Source organism: Budorcas taxicolor, chromosome 24 (assembly GCF_023091745.1).
Source record: "Budorcas taxicolor isolate Tak-1 chromosome 24, Takin1.1, whole genome shotgun sequence".
Lineage (NCBI taxonomy): Eukaryota > Metazoa > Chordata > Mammalia > Artiodactyla > Bovidae > Budorcas > Budorcas taxicolor.
In genome coordinates this window covers 37,700,803-37,725,227 of record NC_068933.1, presented here as the reverse complement: position 1 = coordinate 37,725,227, position 24,425 = coordinate 37,700,803, and the positions used below count along the sequence as shown (strand labels likewise).

Sequence of the window (24,425 nt, the reverse complement as noted above, 5' to 3'; positions counted from 1 at the left end):
CATCAACAGACAGAGGTGCTTATGTTGGAAGAGAAACACAGGTGATGGTTCCCTTCATTCTCACTCCTGAACTCAGTGAGGTAAGTAATCTGGTTAACACAGTATGATAACTCTGTAAAGACCATAAGTCAGAAACTCTGCTTTAATTCTGTTTTCACCACTGAAGCCCTGTGGTGGGGAACCTCGGTTTTCCTCCATTTTTTTCAGCTGCAAAATGATGTCCAGATAACGTCCAAATTCTTTCCAGCCCTAAAATCTGTGTGATGCGCTGTGTTTTAATGAGGACAGACGTGGGTTCCCAGGGTGGCTATATAAACTCTATGCATACAGATTTCTTTCTCCAAAGGGAGCCTGTCTGTGTTCATATTCCCTATTTATAAGGCATGATCTGTCATTTATTGGCCATAACCTCCCATTATACTGGATGCTGTACAAGTCTCCTTGTTAAAATACTGACATGCCAATAAAACTCACTCTCTGTCTCAAACTTAAACAACAGCACTCACGCTGAGGCCATAAGCTGGCTCTCATTTAAACATACACTTAGGGGAAGAGGTGAACTGTCTTACTTTCCCCCAGGGTAAGACTCTGCTTCTAGTTAAAGAGTCTTCAGGCAAACAGAGTGTAATGAGGGAGATGGCTCTAGAGGGCAGAACTGAAGGACTGCCTCCAGGAAAGGCAAGGAAGTGATGGGGAATGCCTGGAGCCTGGGTGTGTGCTGGGGGGAGGGGAGCGGTGATTTCAAAGAGCAAAGCTCTGGCCTCAACTAAAAGGCCAAAGGGGACATCTGGGTTTCACAAACAGGAGAAGTGAATGGAAGGAAAGGTGTTGATAAGCCAGAGCTCTGGTCTCACATATGAAATGAGAGGCTGTCCATCCCCACACACAACTTTGGGATCAGAACCAAGAAGGTGAACATTCCATGTTTATAAACACTCCATGTTTATTTCGGTCAAGTCGAGGAGCTATGTTTGGGCTTCCAAGTAGCTCAGTGGTAAAGAATTTGCCTTCCAATTCAGGAGACACAAGAGATGAGGGTTGGATCCCTGGGTTGGGAAGATCCCCTGGAGGAGGAAATGGCAACCCACTCCAGTCTTCTTGCCTGGAGAATTCCATGGACAGAGGAGCCTGGCGGCTACAGTCCTTGGGGTCACAAAGAGTCAGACGTGACTTTGTAGCTGAGCACGCACACCACACAGGGCCTGTAGTATAACTCTTCAAAATCTCCCGTATCAGCTTCCCACATATTTTAGCGGTTTCATCTTTGGCCACATTAGGACCTCCTAGCATGCTTTGGGGAAATGTGGTCTGTGCTCCATCCCAATCTCAACAAAATAACTGCTGGGTTGGGGGAGGTGCAGGGAACAAAGGGGCAAACTTTAAACCTCCCTCAGGTTATTGTAAGCTGTGCTTAAGAACGACTTCTGGGATCACCAGCAGTAACCCTTTACAAAACTAAAATGAAATTGTGTACTTTTTGAAAAGATGGCAAGAAAGACAGAAGTTAGGAAATACTTGATTTTGAATCTAGTCCAAGCAAGAGATGAGACTTTGGTTTCATTTGTACTAGGAGACCTAGTCCAAGCTCCCTGGGAAGATCTGAGGATACCGGGATGCTCGTAAGGGCTTTTAACAGAACTTCAAGAACAAGACAGCTGGTGATACACCTCGTAAGTGTCCCTGACTTGCCAGTGGCCAGCAGGGTGAGGCTCAGCACCATCCCCTGGCAAGGCGTGGTGGCCCAGACCTCACTTGACAGGCACGTGAAGGCGGGCACCCTCCCACAACACATCCTGGATCACTGGGTGGGGAGATGTTTCCAACCGGGAGCGTGGCCCAAAGGCAGATGAGAGCCTCATAGTTAAGTCACAGAGTCACTGATGTGGGATCAGTCCTGGCAACAAGTTCATGATTTCAAGGAGGCAGAAACATACATGCGGCTCCTGTACAAGGCAGTGCTGCCTCCAATGGGGCCGGCTGTCTGCTCCCTGCATATCTGGCTTCACCATGACCGGCATGGTGACCAGCAAGCGCTCATTAAATGCCTCTGGGGACTGTGTTAAGCTGACTTTGTCGTTCTTCAACTGCTTCACCACGGAGTGTTAGGGTTCCCTGAGCCGGCGCCAGCAGCTAGCCAGGTTAAATGACACTCCAGCCAGAAATACCCGACAGGCCATAAGTTAATAAGCAGTGGGAACCAAACCCAACCAGAAATTCTGCCCTGATTAGGATCCTTAGAATAGCTCTCAAATAGCTACTCGGGAGGCCTGACTTCCGCCCCCAGGTTCTACCTCTCCAGTATCTTCGGAGGTCCGGAGAGGCTAGAAAAGGGAAGGTTTCATTTTTGAAAGGAGCAAGTCAGGTAGGCTGTGTAGACTGGTCTACACTCGCTGTTTTTACCCCATTTCTCCCTGACACAGGTTGGGGCAGCGTGTGGTCACGGCAGCAGGCTCCTTGCTCCACACATGCTGAACGGTCCTCTGAATGCAAAATGCCACCAGACGAGGCCACTCTGCCTCCAATGAGCTGTCCTCCCAGATTTCCTTCTCTGGCCGGCTCCTCCCCCCGGGCGCCACCCAGACCTGTGCTGTCCCCGCGCGCAGTTCAGCGCCCGCCTTCACCCTCTTGCCTTCTCCCCTTCTCCGCACTTCTTTCACTTTCTCTCCCCCTAAACCCCCTGACCGACCGTCTCCAGTCTCCATCTTCCCAGCCTTTCTCCTCCGGGTCCTGGCCTCCTACGAAGCCACACCCGTGCGGACCAGCGCCCGGGAGGAGTCTGATAATTGACTTAAGTTCAACAAAAGAAAAAAAGTGAGCTCGGAGACACTGGAGCACAGGCTCCTCCGGCGGAGCTGCGAAGGGCTCCCGGCCCCGGGCCCCAACCTGCTGGGACGCCCGGCCGGACCCCGCCCGGCCCGCGGGGAGCACGGAGGGACGCGCCGGCGGCCGCAGGTGCGGGCGGGCTGGGGGGCTGGCAGCGGGCCGGGGGGAGGCCCTCGGCCCGCGTCTCGGCCGCGCGTCTGTGCAGCCGGCCGCGCTCGCCTCGCCCTCGGCGCCCCCCGGCCAGGGCGGCCCGGCCCGGCGCGGGCGGGAGGCGGGAGGGGCGGCCAGCGCGGGGTCTCCCCGCGGGTGGCGGTCCCGCGCTCCTCCGCCCTGCGGGCTCACCCGGTGTCCGGTGTCGGGTGTCCGGTGTCGCCGCGCCGGCAGGAGAGCGGCGGCGCAGAGAGCCGGCCGGTGGTCGCGGTGAGGGGCGCGCGGGCAGCTCCGGGCCGCGTCCCTCGGGGGAGCGCCCCGGGCTGCCGGGGAGGGAGCGCCTGGGGGTCGCGGGCGGGGAAGGCGGCGCGCCAGGCGCGCGCGCCCCGGACGCCCAGGGCAGTCCCCGATCCCGTGGGCGCGGGCTGCGCTGGGGGGCCGCGCGGGGCCGCGGTGGGCGCGCCGCCCCCGGAAGGCGGGCCCAGACGGTGGCTGCAGGCGGCCGCGCGGTGACCTTCCCCCGCCCTAGGGTTCGCGAGGGCGCCCTTGGCGTGGCGCCCGGGGCACCGGGGAGTCACTGCAGGTTCGCTCAGTGTCTTTCTCTCCCCAAGAGTCACAGGAAAGAGGCGGCGGAGCGCCCCTTTCTTTCTAAACTTAAGAGTCCGCTCAACCCTAAAAGCTCTGTTGGATGCCTGCTTAAGAGAAACAATGACTTGGATACAGGTTTTTTATTTTTATTTTTTTCAGTGACGAAGTAAGTGGAATCAATGCGGGCGTAGATCTGGCGTGAGTGAAATTTCTAGATAAACCCGTGTGCAGTGATTTCAAATTTCTGAAGAGTGTTACATCATCTTTACAGAATTTACCAAATTGATGTCGCCCCCCCACCCCCGCCCCGCCACCAATTCATTTTATCCTCAAAGAGAACCTTTGTGCGGGTAGACTAATAAGGCAAAGTTGAATGAGATAACTGAAAGTCTGAAAACAGCTGGCTCTTTGAAAAGAATTATAATTCAAATGATATTCTTACCATTAAAGTCATAATGTCCATATCACAATATTTTTATGATTAATTAGGCTTTTTTTTTTTTGGTGCTCAATTGTGTCAGACTCTTTGTGACCCCATGGACTGTAGCCCCCCTAGACTTCTCTATCCAGGGAATTTTCTGGACAAGGATACTGGAGTGCCTTACCATTTCCTTCTCCAGGGGATCTTCCAGACCCAGGGATCAAACCCAGCTCTCTGGCATTTCCTGCATTGGCAGACAGATTCTTTACCACTGCACCATCCTTTCGGGTAAGGTCTCAGAGACATTAAAAATACAAAAAGTCCTCTAAAAAAAAGAATCGTTGTTTAGAGGACAAGTATGAGCAAGTATGAGAGCCAGGCCACACCTATGGGAGTCCTGGGAGACAACTGTGACCCATTAGAAATTTATTTTTGGAAAAAGTAGCAGACGTGGACGTGTTGCTGGTCATTTTTGTCTTTTAAGAAAAGTATTGCACAGGAAGAAAATGAGTTAGCCCAGCTCTTCTTTTTACTGGATCTTGAATGGGGGCAGCCCGCTGCACTCGGTGTGCCAGACTCAGTCACAGCACTGATTGTCAGGGGGTAAAATAGGGGAAATCCTGGCCAGCTGACTTCCTCCTTTCTGCTTCCTCCACCCTGCCTCCACTTGCCTCCTTAAGTCCCCGCTGGATGGTGTGGCACAGACCTCAGGTTACAGAGTCACAGTTCAGGCTCCTTTTACGGTGAGGAAAGCCAGCACGGGTATGTGAAGTGACACCCAGTCCGGCAGAGGCAGGGCTGGCCTCCTGGGCCGCCGGCGCTGTGTTTGAGGTTCCCACTGGCGGGCCCCAGCCTCAGCGTCCCATGCAGTGCTTGTATTTCAGCAACCTCACCCCGCAAGATTCTTGTCCGCGGGATCCCCAAGTTTTCTTTGAGGATAGGGGGAAGCCAGTGTCTTTCCCTGAAGGTCCACTAATTACCTTTAATACAAAAAAAGAAAAGCATGTTTGGGGGAAACTGCACAAGATTGAAGCTGTGAGAGCTTGGATCTGTCATCCCTGCGGTACAGAGCCGCCCTTTCCCCCAGTCTGTCTCCGCTGCTGGTCTGTTCCCCAGGGGCTGTGGATGGAGCTGCGGGTGGATGCTGTGTAGACAGTTCTGTGTGAATGCCGTGAGCCCCGTGTGTCAGTCACTGCCCGCTGTCCTTCCTGGGGTGGGGGCTTTTCCTTACCTGCCCTCCCCTAAGGCCACTTGCGCTTGCAGAGACCCCAAGAGGGTCAACCCTGCCTCATGCACTTTGGGTTCAACATTGCTGCTGCCAGAACTTGCTTCTGAAATGTCACCTGCAGTTCCCCATGCTGGTGATGCTCTGATTCTGAAAGGTGAAAGTTAAAGTCGCTCAGTCGTGTCTGACTCTTTGTGACCCCATGGATTATACAGTCCATGGAATTCTCCAGACCAGAATACTGGAGTGGGTAGCCTTTCCTTTCTCCAGGGTATCTTCCCAACTCAGGGATCAAACCCAGGTATCCCGCATTGCAGGCGGAGTCTTTACCAGCTGAGCCGAAAAGGAAGCCCAAGAATACTGGAGTGGGTAGCCTGTCCCTTTTTCAGGGGATCTTCCCGACGCAAGAATCGAACGAGGGCCTCGTGCATTGCAGGAGGGGTCTTTACCAATTGAGCTACCAGGGAAGCCTGATTCTGGGCTTCCGGCAAACTCCGTGCCCCTGACTTGGAGCCAGACGGCCGGGCACACCCCCTCCATCGTCTTGTAGGAAATGGGGATGGTAAGGGGCTGAACTCCAAGGTTGGGATGAAGATTCGTTAGTTACTGCCTTCACTGCTCATGGTCAGTCGTGGCTGCGGCTGGGGTCAGCGTCTGAGACCAGGAGTGCGCCAGGTGGGGAGGGGAGAGCGGATTCAGCCCTTTCAGGGTTTTCCTGTTTAGGCGCTGCCTGCCCTGTCCCTGTTGCTGGGAGTCGCCCAATTCCAGACTGGGGGATAGAGCGGAAGCTTCCAGCTTCCCTGGGCAGCTCCTCTCCCCTGTGTTTTATTTCTGTGAAAGTCAACCCCTGGTCAAGAAGTGTCCCGGCGTAAGGACCTTTACCAGAATGTCATCTATAGCTTTTATTATGTTGAGGTATGTTCCTTCGGAATGTCAAGGACTCATTCACTTTGGCTTCTTAGCACTTGGTCTCCAGCACTGGAGTCCAGTGAGCGGAGGACTTACCTTCTTCCTGCTGTTCTGACGCCTACAGACAAGAGCTCAGCCTCTGGAAACCCCCGTCGAGTGTAGAGTTAGTTGAGCCCCTCTCCTGGAGACCCCAGAGTCAGGAACGCATCGCAGGACATCAGTGGTGTGGCCGTTAGAGCCTTTGAGGGTCGCCTCAAAGCAAAATACAAAGCTAGCCAGGCAGCCTGGGGCAGGCGTGCCTGACTGAGTTAGAGTCGGACGGTGCCTTTAATTCTTTTAAAAATTTCTCTAAACACTGTGTTCCATTTGAGCCCCGGGTAATTGAATGCTACAGATGGCAGGACGCAGATGGCGAGGGTCGTGGTAGCCTCAGTAAAGGTCCCTGCTACACAGGGCATGTTAGTGAATGGAACTACATGTTGTTGGTACTCAGAGCACCCTGGGTACCCTGGCTGTTGGGCTGTTGCTTGTGCTTCTCTGAAAAAGCGGGTGTAAATGGAGAAACAGCTGCGCAAGGAGACGGAGCAGGAACGAAGCTGCAGGAGCCTCCCGGGCGTGAGAGGAGTGCGGCAGCCTGCCTGGAGGTGACCAGGAGACGGGCTGGGGGTGACCGGCCGTGGGCCTGGGAGGGCCGCCGTGTGGCTGAGCGACTGGTCTGAAGCTTAAGAGCCTTTGAACTTAGTTTGGAGAAAGAAGATATTTGAGAGGGCGTGGCCAGATGGTAGGATTGTTAGTCTGTTTCTTAGAACATAGGTGACCCTGCAGAGTTGAAGTAAATAAGCTTTTTGTGGATTTCTTATTATATTGGAACAAAATAAGCATTCGGTTTTTCCCCCCAGAATGGAAATGTGTACATCATTTTCTCCTAATGACAAAAATATGAAGGTTTGCTATATTTTTTGAAAATAGACCAAATGGAAACGTGTGAAGTAGAGCACGTCTGCTGAGGAGTAGGTGCCCCTGTGAAGTCACCTGTGTGCTCAGGCCCAAGGCTCCGCCATCTGAGAAACTGTCTTACAGACCGAGGACCCTTTGTGATGAGCCTGGTCACCCCTTCAATTCAGTTCAGTTCAGTTGCTCAGTCATGTTTGACCTTTGCGACCCCATGGACTGCAGCACGCCAGGCCTCCCTGTCCATCACCAACTCCCGGAGTGTGCTCAAACTCAATTCGATTGGGTCGGTGATGCCATCCAACCATCTCATCCTCTGTCGTCCCCTTCTCCTCCTGCCTTCAATCTTTCCCAGCATCAGGGTCTTTTCCAAGAAGTCAGTTATTCATATCAGATGGCCAAAGTATTGGAGTTTCAGCTTCAGCATCAGTTCTTCCAGTGAACATCCAGGACTGATCTCCTTTAGGATAGACTTGTTGGATCTCTTTGCAGTCCAAGGGACTCTCAAGAGTCTTCTCCGACACCACAGTTCAAAAGCATCAATTATTTGGCCCTCAGCTTTCTTCACAGTCCAACTCTCACATCCATACATGACCACTGGAAAAACCGTAGCCTTGACTAGACGGACCTTTGTTGGCAAAGTAATGCTCTTTAATATGCTGTCTAGCTTGGGCATAGCTTTTCTTCCAAGGAGCAAGTGTCTTTTAATTTCACGGCTCCCCAGTTTATCTGGTCTGTAAATTTAGACCCTGTGAAATTAGGGTATCTGGAAGAGGCACGCCTAAACCCTGGTGCCCTTCCAAAATGCACGTGAGTGCCCTGTCCTGCTCTGCACGGTTCCTGTGGTTCCAGTGAGTTGTCTGAACACTGAACTGTCCTTCTGTGAAGATGACAGCGCATAATTGTGTGTATTAACAGCCACTTGTAAGGGAAAATGGGAAAACTGCATTATGGTCTAATTTTTATTTCTTCTTTATTTCTTCCTTAAGCCTGGCTTGGGTTTGGGTGGGTAATTCTCTGAAATCTCAAAAACAGTGTTTGCTTTTGAAGTACATTGTTTGGAGAGAGGCTTTTAATTTCATCCTTGCTTTTGTCTCTTTAACTGTTTTTAGCTGTGGACGCGGTGGTTTGTTGAGCTCGGAGGTAATCGCATGTTTGCTTAGTTGGGAGAAGGCCAAGCCTCTGTTAATTTTTTGTTTCCCTGAGAGTGACCGGTAAAAAGTTAGGGTTTATTTTTTTGTTTTTTGTTAAAGTATCTTTGGAAATTACAGGATACAGGTTACACAAAGCTCTTAACAAAGCTTGCCTGAAATAAAGGCGGATCTGTGTTTCTGCCAAGCTTACTCCTAAGCCCGTCCTGGCCTTTGTACCTTCTAACACGGTTGCATCTTGGCGGTTGCTCTTTGCAGGTTCATGAGTGGCGTTTTGGACAGGGGGCCCGGTGTGGGAACCCAGAGCCAGTTCACTGAACTGCCGCTGTCCCAGCCCCACGAGTGTCTGGGAAGGTCTGTGGGTGCGCCCCCCCCCGCCCCCCCCCCCGCCCCATGCCAGCCCAGGGGAGGCAGCCCTGGAAGCCGTTCTCAAGAACTTTTGCCTCAGGTATAAAAGACTCCAACCCCGCAAAGATGCTGAAACAGATCCTGTCGGAGATGTACATAGATCCTGATCTGCTGGCAGAGCTGAACGAGGAACAGAAACAGATCCTGTTCTTCAAGATGAGGGAGGAGCAGGTCCGCCGCTGGAAAGAAAGAGAAGCAGCGATGGAAAAACAGGAGTCCCTGCCAGTGAAACCCAGGCCGAAGACAGGTAAGCGGAGCTCACTCCTCCCGGAGCCTCCGCGGCGGGCGGCCTCCCTGCTTGTTTGCATGGCTCACACTGGTCAGCAGCTAGCCGCATCTGAGGTCCGGTTTGGCAGGCAGACCCTCAGTGTTACTGAGCTTTTCATGGTGCAGTTGATTAGCCTGAAGCACGCGCGCGCGTACACACACACACACACACACACACACACACACACACACACGAGCAGCAATACTCTGGAGTGGTGAGGCTGAGAGCAGATGTCTTTCTTGAAACCGACTGACCTTAAGCTGCAGTAAAAAGTCACGTGGAGCTGAACTCGAGGGGCATGTTCGGGTCCACCTCCTCTTATCCCAGATGCCTGGTGTTCTGCTCTGCTGGGCTTAGTGGCTCAGTCGTGTACAATTTGCGACCCCATGGACTGTAGCCCGCCAGGTTCCTCTGTCCATGGAATTCTCTAGGCAAGAATATTGGAGTGAGTAGCCTATCCCTTCTCCAGGGGATCTTCCTGACCGAGGAATCCAGCCAGGGTCTCCTGCATTGCAGGCGGATTCTTTACCAACTGAGCTACCAGGGAAGCCCCTGGTATTCTGCTACCAGCATGCAAAGTCTTTATATGTGCATCTCTCTAGAAGTGCTGTTTCCATTCCGTAGACTCTGAGAGATGTTTCTTTGAGTCTTCTGTTTTTAGGGACATTTACTTTCAAGATGCAAATACTACTAAAAGGAAAAAAGTCATAATGCTGATTTTTTTAGTGTGAGTTCACCTTTCAAATGTACTACCTCTTCCTGACCCAAGGAATCCCTGGTAGCTTGGCCACATCTTTGGGACCATGGATGAGGAAAAATTCTTTGTATATCAGGGTTAAATCATGTGTACACAGAGACATGGAAAGTGTGCATCAGCTTACACACATAACCATCCACACACTTTTTGTTATGGACGGATACCTATGTTGTTGGAAAAAAACAGTTTTCAAGGTCACTTACAGAGAGGCATTCAAAGATCAGTTTCTCTTCATTTTTCATTAAGCCAGGAAAAATAAATTTGATAAAACCGTTCAGGGTTTCAAAGATTGAGAAAATTAATCTCCCTTCTTTGCACAGACTCAAAAGGGAAGTCAGTTTAGTGACTTTTTTCTTGCACTGTCTTTTATTAAAACCTTTTTCCAGTTAAGGTTTTATATTGATATGGAAGTAAATATGAGTACTTCACATTATTATTATTATCACCAATAGCAGCTATTTATTAAACCCCTGTTTTGTCAGACACCATGCAAAGCTCTTTTACATGTATTACATGTCATCTTCACGATATTTCTCCAAAACAGGTATCAGTGGTCCTGTTTTACATGGAGAAGTGCAGTAATACATGCAAGGTCACACCCCAGTGGTACCCAGGTCCACTGGATTTCACAGGACTCTGCACTCTCCAAGGACATCCTTGGTTTTCCTTCTAGCGGTAGCATGTCCAAACTGAAGCATAAGCCTGTGTCTTTCCGATCTGGCTTCTCCATTTCCTTGCATCCCTTGGTCTGAGTTAACCAAGTACAACGGGACCTCCTGGCACCGTATCAGTTGTGAACGTGACTCGAAGACGTGGTGGGTGACTGTGAAGACTGGGGCCGCAGAAGGGCTATGTCCCCTGGAACCAGTGGCCTGGAGCTCTTTGAGAGACTTCGGCTTTCTCACGTTTGCAGAGTTGGTCTCCTCCTGGTGATGTAAGGTGAAGTTCTTTGCTCAAGTTCTTGCTTTGCCGGTCGTAGGTTTTTCCCTTTCGTCTCTTTAAAGGTATCATGCTACACCCTTCTGTCCTTCAGGAAAACCAGTGGCCAGCCTTGGGGGGCTCCCTTGTATGTTAGCTGTTGCTTCTCCAATGCTGCAGGCTCAGCTGCTTCGGTTGTGTCCGACTTGGTGACGCCATGTAGCTCACCAGGCTCCTCTGTCCTTGGGATTCTCCAGGCAGGAGTGCTGGAGTAGGTTGCCATTTCCTTCTCCAGCAGATCTACCCAACCCAGGGATCAAACTCACATCTCTCTTGCGTCTCCTGCATTGGCAAGTGGATTCTTTAACACTGTCACCACCTGGGAAGCTTTTCCTTTGCTGCTTTTAATATTCTCTATCTCTAATTTTTGTGGTTTAATTACAGTCGAGTCTTGGTATGTTCCTCTTTGGGTTCATTCTGTCTGGCAGTGGTCCCCAACCACTTTGGAAGCAGGGACGGGTTGTAGGGAAGACAGTTTTTCCGCGGATGGGGATGGTGGGGGGTGGTAATGTGAGGGATGGGGGGTCATTGCAGCCTGGAGGTTGGCGACTCCTGCTGTTTGGAACAATATGCGTTTCCTGGGCTGGAGTGACTGCTTCCTTTCCCAGGCTAGGGGAGTTTTCAGTTATTATGTCTGCGTATGTTTTCTCAGGTTCACTCTCTGTCTCTTTTCCTTCTGGGCCCCAGTAATGCTAATATTAGTGCCTTGATGTTGTCCCCAAGGTCTCTTGACCTGTCCTCACTTCTTTCCATCCTTTTTTCTGCTCAGCACCAGCGATTTCCACTGCTCCATCTTCCAGCTCGCTGATCCACTCCCGTATCGTTTGGTTTACTATTGATTCCTTCCTGTATTTTTCATTTTAGTTATTGTATTCTCCTTCTCTGTGTGTTCTTTATATTTTCTAACTCTTTGTTTAAAAATCCCAACTTCTTGCTCTGTGCATACCTGCTGTCCTCCTGAGCTCTTTCATCATCTTTACAAGCACTGCCCTGAGCTCTTTCTTGGGTAGAAAGCTTATCTCCACTTCTTTTAGTTCTTCTGGGGTTTTATCGTCTTCCTTCGTCTGGAAAGTGTTCCTCTGCTGCCTCGTTGTTTTTTTTTCTTTTCTTTTTTCGAGATTGTTATTTGTATTTTTACAAATAACTGGTCTGGAGACCTGTGCTGGCTTCCTGGAGGGAAGGGCCAGTGTCTGCCCACTGGTGTGTGGAGTTGGGTCTTGGCCCTCTGGGTGGGCAAGGCAAAGTGCAGAGGTATGTTTAGAGTCAGCTATGGGCTCAGGAAGTCCTTAGGGCCTGTTCATGGCTGGGGCTGGGTTCCTACCCAGTTAGTTATTTGGCCTGAGGCTTCTCAGCCTGGGTTGCCTGGAGGCTGTTGGGTGGGACCGGGTTTTGGCACTGATGAGCTAAGATGGAAACTGTCAGCAGCCATGTCCTCACGACAGAAGGTCCCCAAATATGTTTGCCTCCAGGATTCATGGCCCCAGGGTGACACATAGCCATCCACGCTTCCCTGGGAGACCTCCAAAACCGACAGATAGGTCTTGCCCAGACTCCTATCAAATGACTGCTTTTCACCCTGGGTCCTGGTGTGTGTGAGATTTCATGTGCGCCCTTTAAGAGTGAAGTCTCTATTTCCCCCCATCCCTTTGGGATTCCCAAAATTAAGCCCCGCTGGCTTTCAAAAGCCGAATGTTCTGGGGCTCATCTTCCCAGATGAGTAGGACCCCTGGGCTGGGGAGCCTGACCTGGGGCTCAGAACTCTCACTCCGGTGGGAGAAGCTCCAGTCTGTGGGTCGTCCACCTTGGGGTATCTGTCTCACTGTGGTGTGTGTCTCACCATGGTTCCTTTTCTATGTTTTTGGTTGGAGGAGATCTTTTCTTGTAGGTTCTGGTCTTTTTCATGGATGGTTTTTCTGCAGATAGTTGTGATTTTGGTGTTCTCATGAGAGGAGGTGAGCCCAGGGCCTTTCTGCTCCATCATCTTGCCTGGGCTCCTGTTGAGTTTTTAATAGGACGGCTAGAAAATGTACAATTACAGGCAGCGCTCCCATTGGACAGCACTGCTCTAGACAGTAAACCCAGCCCCAACCAGTGCCGATTGAGCTGCTGGAGTGTCAGACCCTGAACTCTGTGCTCAAGTCTATTACCTCACGAAATCATCACAGCCAAGCCTGGAGCTGAGTTACTTTCACATTTCACAGGTGAGGAAAGGGAGAGGGAGGGACCTTAACTGACTCGCCCAGGGCAGCAGCTGGTCAGTGACCCTGGGTCTGACTCTCCCATAGCTGGCACTGTTAACAAACGTTGCCCCTTGTTCAGCCTACCTGGCGCGTCGAGCTTTCCTGGAGCTTGGTAACAGTTGCCGTAGTCTGCGGCTGCCCTGCACACGTCTGAACATGTGCTTGTGTGGGTGTTCTCCCATGGAGCCTTTATTCCGTAAGCTTTTTTTTCTGGTCATGCACACAGAGGAGGTCTTTACTTGGTAGAGGCTGCCCAGCAATAGACACCTCTCTAGCTGGTGGGAACTTCTCGCAAGAAGCCAGGCTCTGGTCACGATGAGCGGTGACTGAGATGCTCCGCGTGCACCCTTGGAACAGGCCTTGTGAAATTTCACTTGTGGATTCTCAGACGAGCTCCTTTATGCAGAGCCTTGCCTTTTCAGGGAAACGACGACAGAGCCCTGGGGTGTGCCATCTGCCGTGCCTGCTTCCCTCCCTCCCCTCCTGAGCCAGCACGGTGGCCTCCGTTGCTGGGCTTAGTTCCCAGCTCAGTTGATTTCTCAGCCGGCTCTCACCCTGTGAGTTGCCTCTCAGAGCCTCTTCGCGTCGTGGTCCCTTGCTGTCTCCATGACTGTTGTCTTTTACGTTTCTGCCTGACCCTGAATGCCTGTGTTCCTCAGGGGAACCTCTCTCTACCCTTCTGGTTGGTAAGCTTCAGGTAGGATTGAGGGTCCCTTAGACTCTGTGGAAAACTTACTGAAAGCTTGGACCAGGAAAATCCATACAGAGGGCATTTGCTGCAGAGTTTCCCAACGTTGACAGATTCCCTGAGCCTCATTCACAGACTCCCCTGACTAGGTCAGGGTCTCTGTACTCCCTCCCTGGGGCACCTTTTCTTCTCTTTATGGAATCTCACACCTGTATTTCGAAACCAGACCTCTTATCTGAGCATTGGTCTTGTATCACTTACCCAACGACATCTCTGCTCAGAAGACCCTTGGGCCCTTGATGCAAAACCAGGTTCTTCAGCATCATCCCAGCTCTCTCTCCCCCACCACCCCCAGGCCTGCTCCTGCCTCTCAGTCTCCACCATGATCAGCAGCCCGCTTTCCTTTGAGTCACCAAAGCCGGAAGCCTGGAGTCCCCTGGTTACTCCCTGTCTCAGCACACTCCCATTGCTCCATCCCACGGAGGTTCTCCCTACCACCCTGTGGGTCTGTTAGCAAGTGCCAGGCCCTTGTGTTGATGTCATTTCATTTAATCTTTGTAAGAATCCAGGGAAGTGATCATTGCCCGCCACCTGATTCTTACAAGTAAGGAAACAGACTTGGAGAAAGTGATGTGGGTGGGTCACCGGTGGAGTCCGGGTTTGAACGTCAGATCTGAGTCTGCTCTGAGCCGCTGGTCCCAGCCCGCTCTGGGCTCACTCTGGGCTGGATAGTGTGACGGCCTTGAGTCTCACGTGTGGAGTGCTGGACTCAGATGCCCACTCAGATGTTCCCTTCACCCCCTGGAGCCAGCCGGCCTCCCACCTGAGTGACCTACTCGCTTGTCTGTGCCACCACCTGCTGCCCGGGATGGTGGCGCCCTGTGGGTTCTCCAGCTCCCTTTCTGTTCCTTTTGTCTCTAGAATAAATATTTTCAAAGGTTTAAAACACAGACTCGCAGAATTATTACCCGCACTACCTTCAGGGAAGTCCCCATAGGACTGGGCCTTACTGTGCTAAATTGCTTCAGTCGTGTCCCGATTCTTTTGTGACCCTATGGACTGTAGCCCTCAGGCTCCTCTGTCCATGGGGATTCTCCAGGCACAAATACTGGAGTGGGTTGCCATGCCCTCCTCCAGGGGATCTTCCCAACCGAGGGACTGAACCCGCATCTCCTCTGGCTCCTGTATTGCACGCAGATTCTTTACTGCTGAGCCACCAGGGAAGCCCAGGACTGGGCCTTGGTCTTCACTGAAACGTGGGGCTGGCGCTGTCCTGCTCTGCAGGGCCGAGACGGTGACCCCGTACCCAGCTCGCTCAGCAGAGCCCTGCAAACATTCATTTCCTGCCTTTCCTGTTGGTGGGTTTCCTTTTTTTGCTCTCAAATATATTTCAGTTTGGACAGTGCATCAGAGGTGGCTCTAAACACAGGTTTTACTGCCTCACAGTCAGGTAAGGAATTCTGGTTCCACTGCACCAGCTCTACAATCCCAGACAAGGAACTTAACCTTCCCTGAGCCTCAATTTCCTCACGGCCGAGTAGGGTTGCTAACAGCCTCGGTGATGCTCCACGTATTTCAGGGCAGACCTGGCACGGCATTGGTCGGAAGGAACGTGGCCGTAGCACCCAAATCCTGGAGGCCCTGCCGGCCAGGCATCTGCCCTCTGGTTTCTGGGTCAGAGGTGAGTGACCACGAGGAGTGGCCAGAGTGGCAGGCAGTTCCTTGGGCGTTGGGAGTTCAGGCAGCACATGGACGCTACAGCCCAGGGTTGGTGGAAGGCACCTATAGGCCCAGGAGTGGGCTTTCTGGGTCGAATGGTAGCTTTAGTTTTTTAAGGAACTTCCGTACTGTTTTCATACTGGTTGTCCCAACTTTGGCTTCCACCAACAGAGTAGCTGGGTTTCCCTTTCCCCACACCCTCTCACCATTTATTATTTGCAATCTTTTTGATGTTGGCTGTTCTGACCAGTGTGAGCTGATACCTTATTGTAGTTTTGATTTGCATTTCTGTAATAATTAGTGATGTTGAGCATCTCTTCATGTGCCTGTTGGCCATATGTATGTCTTCCTCAGAAAAACATCTGTTTAGGTTCTCTGCTCACATTTTGATTGGGTGGTTTTTTGTTTTATTTTGTTTTTGGTATCAAGCTGTATGAGCTGTTTGTTTATTTTGGAAATTAAGCCTCGTTGGTCACATGGTTTGCAAATATTTCCTCCCGATCCATAGGTTGTCTTTTCATTGTGTTGATGGTTTTCCTTTGCTGTGCAAAAGCTTCTAAGTTTGATTAGGTCCCATTTGTTTATTTTCGCTTTTATTTCTTTTGCCTTGGGAGACTGAGCTAGGGAAATAGTTACGATTTATGTCAGAGAATGTTTTGTCTGTGTTCTCTTCTGGGAGTTTTGTGGTGCCATGTCTGACAGTTGTGGACTCTTGGTTGGTCCCTCAGACCAAGAGCATGGAATTAATCCTTTTTGAGCACTTGTCTGTGAGTTCAGATGCTTCGCCTCTGTTTTTTCAAAGAGGAAACTCAGACTGGAGAAATAAAGTGCCGTAGACACTGGGATTTTCGTACAGCTTTCTGGAGTTATGCAACACAGGCCCTCCACGTAAACCCCTTTGCTGGGTGTCCGGGGCCTGTGCCAGGCGGGCCCCCGCTCCCCGTGTGACCTCAGCCCACAGCCAGGTGGCTTCTCAAGCCTCGTCAGCTCTGGCGGAGACCCCGGTTCCATGTGCCCCCTCGCCAGTTCCCGTCCCTGGGCTTCGGTCACACCGTTCCTCCTGTCCAGCACCAAACCCACTCTGTTCTCTGTCTAAATTCCATACCCAGCCTCCCTAGCTGAACGCCAGGAACTTCTTATTTCTTCTCTGTCCTTTCGTAGCTCCCTGCCTTCTCTGAGTCCTCGTTGGACGTAATCTCGCCGGGTCACAGAGTACGTCCCCCTGCCCACCAGACCCCATCACTAACGTTTTAATACCCCTCTCTCAGCCAGGTGGCTCAGATGGTAAAGAATCTGCCTGCAATGCAGGAAACCCAGATTTGATCCCTGGTTTGGGAAGATCTCCTGGAGAAGGGAATGGCAACCCGCTCCAGTATTCTTGCCTGGAGAATCCCATGGACAGAGGAGCCTGGCAGGCTACAGTCCGTGGGGTCCCAAGACACAGCTGAGTAACTAGCTTCATCACTGTCTCAGTCCCGCTACTTTCGTAACTAACCATCAGTCCAGCGCCTGCCTCCTTCAGCTGGAACGTGAGTCCCTGAGAGCCGGGACTGGTCTGTCTTGTCTGCAAGTGTCTGTAGCGCATCCACCTCAGGGCCTGGCACGAAGTAGACAGGTGGCGAAGTTCATCAAGTCGGTCACCAGCCGCCCTGTCCTCCTCTCCCAGGCCCTGGTGACCTGCAGGAGGGTGTCTCACCCTGTGCACCCCACAGCACCCAGCTCGGCACCCCGCCAGCCTTAGGGATGCTGTGGGAACGTCGTGGGAGACAGCCCTCCCTGTCTTGGCACAAAGCTGGGGGCGCCAGGCTGATACTCCCTTTACTAGAATGACCCCCTCCCTGGGTTCAGAGAGCTGTGTGGACCCCCCGAGGACCCCAGTGTCTTTGCCCCGAAGGAGAGGGGCCGTCAGAGCAGAGACTCTCGTCAGGGCTGCTCTCTGACACGTCCAGTAACCCCCTTCCTTCTTGCCCCAGAGCCGCCGTCTCTTTACGCCTCCCGCACTGTCTTAGAGGAACAGGGGCTCTGTCCTCCCCTTGGCTGCCCCTCCCCTTTGCCTCTTAGCCCCTCCTGTGTTCACAGGGTTTCTGGATTCCTCTCCCCCAGAGCAGGGCCTCCCCCAGCAGGAGTTACGGCCCCCATGTGTCCTGCGTTATGCCCTCAGACACGGTTTAGGGGCAGCGTGTGTTGCTGTCCCGAGAGGGGCTGGCAGGGACCCCTGGGCCCCTCCCGCCCCCGCTGGCTCTCAGCCACGCCGTCTCCGGCCACCTTCCTCCTGCTGCCAGAACTGTTGGCAGAGGGTTGTTAGGTGAAGATGGAGAAGTAGACACAGTGGGAACATTCTTAGCTGCCCCAGAGCGGGCAGTGCGGGGGCTTTGTGAGGGATGCCAGCGTCCCACGGTGAAGGAACCTGTGGGCATCTCCTCAACGAGCCAGAGCTGACCTGGCCTCCCCAGCCAGGGCCCACCTGGGACTGACCTTCCCTCATACCTGCGTCCACCTGTGAGCACAGACTGACTCCTCCTCCCTGCCCCCCAACATGCTATTTATTTTTAGTGATTTCATTTATTTAGTTTTTGACTATGCGGGGTCCTCATTGCTGCATGTGCTTTTCTCTGGTTGCGGTGTGTGTTCTCTTTGCAGCGGCTTCTCTTGTTGCGGTTCCCGGGCTCAAAGCCTCAGGCTCAAGGCTTGTGGTACACAGGCTTAGTTGCTCTGAGGCATGGGGGATCTTCCCAGCCCCGGGATCGAACCCGTGTCTCCCGCGTTGGCAGGTAGATTCTTTACCCCTGAGCCCCCAGGGACATCTTGACTGTCCTACTGAGAACGTTGTTGTACCCAGAGCATCTCCATAGCCCCGCGGGCAGAAGGCACCCAGAGGAAGAGCTAGGCTGGCCCCGAGTGGCTGTGTCCTCAGTCCACAGCAGGATGCTGGTTCTGCGTCTGCTGGATGGAGACTCTTTCGTGGGAAGCTGGCCTCTGCTTCCTGTGACCCTTCCCCGGCCTGGCCTGCGTTCTGGCAGCTGCCCCCCATCACACATTCAGCAGCGCTGGCGAGTGTGTGTCCTTGGGCTCAGGCATGTGGACGAGGACGAGCTGAGGTCCCTCATGGCCCTGGTGAGTCCCCTCCAGGACCTTCAGACTTAGGACTGCCTGTCCCCCGACTTATCCAGGGGATAACCCACCGTCCTGGGTGTCAGGGAGCCTGATGTGTCCATTGGAGGAGCAGGAATTAGAAGGTAAATACAGCCCGTGCAACCAGCAGGGAACGGGGTTATTCTAGGAGCTTCCCCACGTCTCCCACTCCGGGTATGTCATCTGTCACGGCTGCTGCGAGTCTCTCAGCTACCACGCCCACCAACAGCACGGAGGAGCGGTTGCACCCGCCTCTGCTGAGCGCTGTCCTGTGTCAGACACCCGGGGACCTGCCCACAGCTGCCTCCCCCAACGGCTGTCCTCCAGAGCGACGTTAGCGCTCCCGTTGTGTGGACAAGAAACTGAGGCTTAGGGAGATTAAATGATTTGTCCAAGTTGTACGGCTAAGTGGCAGGGCTAGGGTTTAAAGCAAAGCTGGTCTGACTGTAAAACGCATGCCTTGGACCCAGCAGTGAGTCCTAGGAATATGGTGGACCCGCCATGCCCTAGAGCAGCTGGGTTGCAGGGAGATTCTTAGGCTTCGGAGGTTCAGGGGTCTGATGTTGGCTCTGTTACCCTAGAGATAGTGCAGACAGTGGTCTTCCCATCTCGGGGTCTTGACTTGTGAAAAGGGCGCGTGCAGAACCCATACTCATCATGAATCAAAACGGACATTCCAGCCACCGCCCTGGAAGGGGTTGCTTGCTCAGAGCATGTCGGACGTGCTTCACTTCATCTGATCTTTAAACACTTGAACGGTGGAAAACCTGCTAACCCACGGCTGCAGATGCTGTTCGAACCAGATTCTTGTTTTGCTTGCAGACAACAGCAAATCCGTTCACTGGAAGCTGGGAGCCGACAATGAGGTCTGGGTCTGGGTGATGGGTGAACATCACCTGGACAAACCCTACGACGTGATCTGTGATGAGATCCTCGCGGAGAGGGCGAGGCTGAAGGCCGAGCAGGAGACGCCGGAGCTCAGGTGTGGACCCGCGGGGCCGGGAGGGCCCAGCCAGGCCGAGGGGCCGCCGCGCTTCTTGGCTGATAGAGCCTGCGGGAGGGCCAGATGGGCCTCGAGGGCATGCGGCGGTGTCCAGTTTCTGGAAAGTTCTCCCTTCCGACTCCGGGGCACCCCCTTCACTCACGAGGCCACCACGTTGTCTGTTCTGCGTCCCCACTGGGATGTCGTGGACGTGGTTCCCCAGTGACCCTGGGCTTCCCTAACGTTGAGCAAGAGCAGCACATTCGTGGGAGCGAGTGAGGCTCCGGTACCCCCTCGGACTTCAGGCTCCCGGGCGGCCCCTGAGGAGAGCAGGCCCGATGGGGTCTGTCCACGCTGGGTGCTCAGGGACAGTCCGGGAGCCTGCAATCCAGGAGGAAAAACGAGCGGCCGCGTGGGCTGTGTGCGCTGTGACTCAGGCCAGCCTGGGGGCTCCCATCCTGATCCCAGGGGGAGAGCCTGGAAAGGTAAATAGTTTTCCAGCTGCAGGAGGTCAGATGGGAGAAGGCAGGCAGGAGGTCCTCAGGACCCCTCGATAGAGTGTATTTGATACATGGGATGATGGTGAATCCGTCTGCGTGTTTGGGGTGCACGTGGGTGATGGGGGGGTGGTGCTCTCTCATGCCTTGAAGGCCAGATTTAGGACTCTGGAGCTCATTCTGTGGACAGTGAGGAGGTGCTGGATGAGGAAGTGACATAATCACTGCAGACGCAGGGAGGTCACGGGTGGCAGACATGGGGCAGGGCGTGGGTCGCTTTTGCCAGGGTGCTAGGGTGGCTTCTGGGCCCCCCGCCCCCGAGTGTGGGCAGCCCTGCGTGAGAGGAGAAACGGGAGCAGACAGGGGGCCTCTGTCCCGTGCCCCAGGGCTGTGACTTCACAGCCGTAGGTGGGCGCACAGGGAAAAAAAAGGGACTCTGTGCTGCTGTGGACGCAAAGGCTGTGTGCTCTGTTCCCGAACAGAAGGCGGGCTGTTCAGCTTCTGCTTCGGGAGCCGGGCAGGCCTGGATTCCAGTCCTGGCTGCTGCCGGGCCTTGGATGCGGGATAAGCTGTCTTTACTGCAGGATGTGTTTTGATAATCCCACGTTTGTTTCTCCTCAGAAAAGCTCAGCCCGGAGAGCTCAGCAGCAGCTCGAAATCAAAGCTGCCGTCCTCCGAGGGGCGGGCGCCCGGTGCCGGGGGGACCGGGAACGTGGGCGAGAAGGCGGCAGAGGTGCGGACGCCGGGCCGAGGCTGCAGGCCGGCTGCACCACTCGCAGAGCAGAAAGCACCCGTGAGTCTTTCACGTCTCTAAACCACGCGGAACTTCACGCCGGGGAGACAGAGGTGTCGGGGCCCCGGGGCGTCAGGATCCTAAAGGGGCTTTTCTGGAAAAGGTTCCTCCCGCCTTGAAGCCCTGCGGTTATTCCTTAGGGGGATGGACTCACCTGCTTCCTCACAAATAACATAGAGCCCCCTTTTCCATGAGAGAAGGTGTGAGGAGAGAACTCTAAATAGAAAACTGCATTGTTAAGACATCCCCAGGGGTATATTTTTCCTGTTACATTTTTCTGTAACGGGTCAGCTCAAAGGGCCAGCTGGTGGACGGCAGAGCTCCTGGTCCCGTGGCCTCCGGGACTGGCGTGCGCAGACCGTGGCCAACTCCCCTCACCAGGGCGGGCAGGGCCGGGTCTGGCGGTTAAGGCTGCGGTTTGCTGGGCCTGGGACACTGGCTCCTCCGGGATCTACTGTGTCCTCATGAGTCCCCCCTGCTTCACTCCAATGACGGAGTGAAGGGTGAATGGGGCCAGACAGGGAGGGTCACGGGTGACCTGTTGTGCAAGAATGGTTGGCAGTTGTCAATGATTTTTGAGCAACGGGCTGACCTGACCCCTTTTGAGGACGAAGCGTCAGGGCCCGTTGGTTTCATAGGGTCTGCCTGGTGTGTGGAACAGCCGTTGGCCTCCGCACAACAAGAGCTCTGTCCTCGGAGCGAGAATGAATTCTCTGAGGTGTCGGGTTTACAAGAGCTCAAACACAATTTGCTCCTGGGATTGTGGTTTGGAAGAATGATAAAACTAGATAATGAAGTTATGTCTTCTGCCAAGAACTTAATTACCCGGAGAGCTAGCAGGGGATTTGCAGCGGCCTGGCTCCTATGAGGTCCGGCCCTCTGCGTACTGTGCGCTCTTTACTTCTTGGAGGAGGTTGAGCGGGGGTGGGGGGTACATGGAGGAGAAGACCCCAGGATGATTGATTTACTCATTCAGTGAACCAGTACCGTTATGTACCAGGACTGAGATTACACCGTAGGAGTAAAAATGGGATCACTGCTGTTGTGGACTTCATAACCGAGGAAGCAAGAGAGACATCATGTAAAGTGTCATTTCAAGCGGAAGCAGTGGTCCAGGGACCGGGGTGTGTTTCTGTGCTCTTAGCCCGGGGACGTGAGCATCACCAGGGCGGGCAGAATGGCTCTGCAGGGGACTTGGAGCTGGAGGTGACCGCACAGGGTGCCAGGGGCTGGAAGTTCCAGCAGAGAGACCGCTGGGCAGGGCTGTGTGGCTGGGGTGGCTGGCGTGCAGAGGCAGGGATGGAGTGAAGGGTGGGTGGGGCCAGAGGGGGAGGCTCTTGGGGGCGACCTGTTGTGCAAGAAGGTTGCCAGTTGTCAGTGATTTCTGGCACTGGCCATTCTTGCATCTGAGTAGGTCTTGCATTCTTGCATCAGATCGAGGTCTCTACCACAGGTTTCCAAGCTTGGACGCCTAGGGGCATGAGGGTGTCATCAGCATAAACAGGAACCAAATGCTGGAGGAGTTGCTGGTTTGTTTGTTTGTTAATGAAGGATAATTGCTTTACCGTATTGTGCTGGTTTCTGCCATACGTCAGCGTGCATTAGCCATAAAGACTAGTCTGAGGCTGGCTTAGAAACATCAAGTATTTCTCACACTCCTTGAGGTGGAGATGTAAGTTGATTTTATATACGTGCTTAGTCATGTCCGACTCTTTGCAACCCGTGAACTGTAAGCCCATCAGGCTCCTCCGTCCATGGGATTCTCCAAGCAGGAATACTGGAGTGGGTTGCCATTTCTTTCTCCAGCGTATCTTCCCTACCCAGGGATTGAACCCTGCATTGCAGGTGGATTTCTTACCGTCTGAGCCACCAGGGAAGCTGATTTTATATAAAAGAATAAAATATGCACATTTTGATATAGAGTTTGCAAAGCTTTTTCTCGTGGAATTATTTCATTTTACGACATGAGTATTATTTCTGTATGCACACGCACAGACTAACGCCCGAAGAGACTAATCTGCCCCCGAATCTCTGAAAGTCCTCGTTTTCATATATCTGCCCTAACTCCCACTCCCGTCATAATTCCAATGTACAGATTCATTGTCTTCTCCAGATCTGCTCCTCGGGAAAGAACTCTGGTGAGAAGCCGAGACAATGCATGTTTCCAAAATGCAGTCCAGACTTTTGCTGTAAAGATATCTGTGTTGCAGCCGTGACTTAACCATTGTTGTTCAGTTACTAAGTCGTGTCCGACTCTTTGTGATCCCATGGACTGCATCACACCAGGCTTCCCTGTCCTTCACTATCTCCCAGAGTTCTCTCAGATTCATGTCCATTGAGTGAGTATTGCTATTTAACCATCTCATCCTCTGCCACCCTCTTCTCCTTTTGCCTTCAATCTTTCCCAGCATCAAGGTCTTTTCCAATGAGTTGGCTTTTTGCATCACATGGCCAAATTATTGGAGCTTCAGCATCAGTCCTTCCAGTGAATAGTCAGGGTTGATTTCCTTTAGGATTGACTTATTTGATTTTGTAGTCTACGGGACTCTCAAGAGTCTTCTCCAGCACCACAGTTTGAAAGCATCAGTTCTTTGGTGCTTAGCCTTTTTTGTGGTTCAGCTTTCACGTCTGTTCATGACTTCTGGAAAAACCATAGCTCTGATTATAGGAACTTTTGTTGGCAAAGTGATGTCTCTGCTTTTTAATACACTAAGTTTGTCATAGCTTTTCTTCGAAGGAGCAATCGTCTTTTAATTTCATGGCTGCAGTCCCTGTCTGCAGTGACTTTGGAGCCCAAGAAAATATATAACTTTAACCATAGCATCTATCAATAAAAGGATATTGTCATGTCTTTAAAATTTCATTGTCTACACAAGGCCTAAAATTTATTATGAAAAGAAAAACTATCAAGCATTCTTATTAAAGTTTGTGATCATAATGCTTATCTGAATAACCATGGGAGGATTTAAAGAACAGTCGATTTTCCAGAATCATAAAAAGCTCCAATCTTTGGCCACCTGGGTGAGAAGAGCTGACTCATTGGAAAAGACCCTGATGCTGGGAAAGACTGAAGACAGTAGGAGAGGGGACGAAAGAGGATGAGATGGTTGGGTGGCATCACCAACTCAATGGACAAGAATCTGAGCAAACTCCGGGAGACAGTGGAGGACAGGGAAGCCCGGTGTGCTGCAGTCCATGAAGTCACAAAGAGTCAGACACAACTTAGCGACTGAACAATGGGAGTGGACTGGGCCTCTGCGTTTGTACCAGCCAGTGCCTTTTCAGCTCTGCTCTGATTGTCTTATGAAAGTATGGAGGTGGGAGACACAGTGATAGACGTGTAGTCTGGGGCCCCTTTGGGCTGGTGTAGGACTCAGGGCAAATCCCACTGTTAATCCTTCATTATCCGCTCTCTTTGAAAATGAAAGTGTTAGTCGCTCAGTTGTGTCCAGCTCTTTGCGACCCCATGGACTGTAGCCCGCCAGGCTCCTCTGTCCATGGGATTCTCCAGGCAAGAATACTGGAGTGGATTGCTATTTCCTCCTCCAGGGGAATCTTCCCAATCCAGGGATCGAACCGGATCTCCTGCATTGCAGGTGGATTCTTGACCTTCTAAGCCACCAGAGAAGCCCCATCTGCTCTCTTTACCCACTAATATTTTGAATAAGATGAAATCACCTTAAGAGGATGCCAAGAGGTGAAAACAGCACATCCTAAGGGTATAGCCAGGAGCCCAGGATTGTCT

At 52.6% G+C, this 24,425-nt stretch overlaps 1 protein-coding gene across 2 annotated transcripts in view; it reads left to right on the top strand.

Moving 5' to 3' along the window:
- The first annotated feature begins 2,693 nt into the window (after nucleotides 1–2,693).
- Nucleotides 2,694–24,425, top strand: part of SH2D4A (SH2 domain containing 4A) — a 64,032-nt gene continuing 42,300 nt past the window's right edge. Inside the window, exons 1-5 of one of the 2 annotated variants that reach the window (XM_052661424.1) lie at nucleotides 2,694–2,952; nucleotides 8,477–8,572; nucleotides 8,667–8,873; nucleotides 19,231–19,390; nucleotides 20,509–20,680. In XM_052661424.1, coding sequence (XP_052517384.1) covers nucleotides 8,693–8,873; nucleotides 19,231–19,390; nucleotides 20,509–20,680 — 513 coding nt within the window. In that variant the 5' untranslated portion in view covers nucleotides 2,694–2,952; nucleotides 8,477–8,572; nucleotides 8,667–8,692. Of the gene's footprint in view, nucleotides 2,953–4,207; nucleotides 4,271–8,476; nucleotides 8,573–8,666; nucleotides 8,874–19,230; nucleotides 19,391–20,508; nucleotides 20,681–24,425 lie in introns of those variants that run through there. The other variant, XM_052661422.1, reaches the window with a different exon arrangement.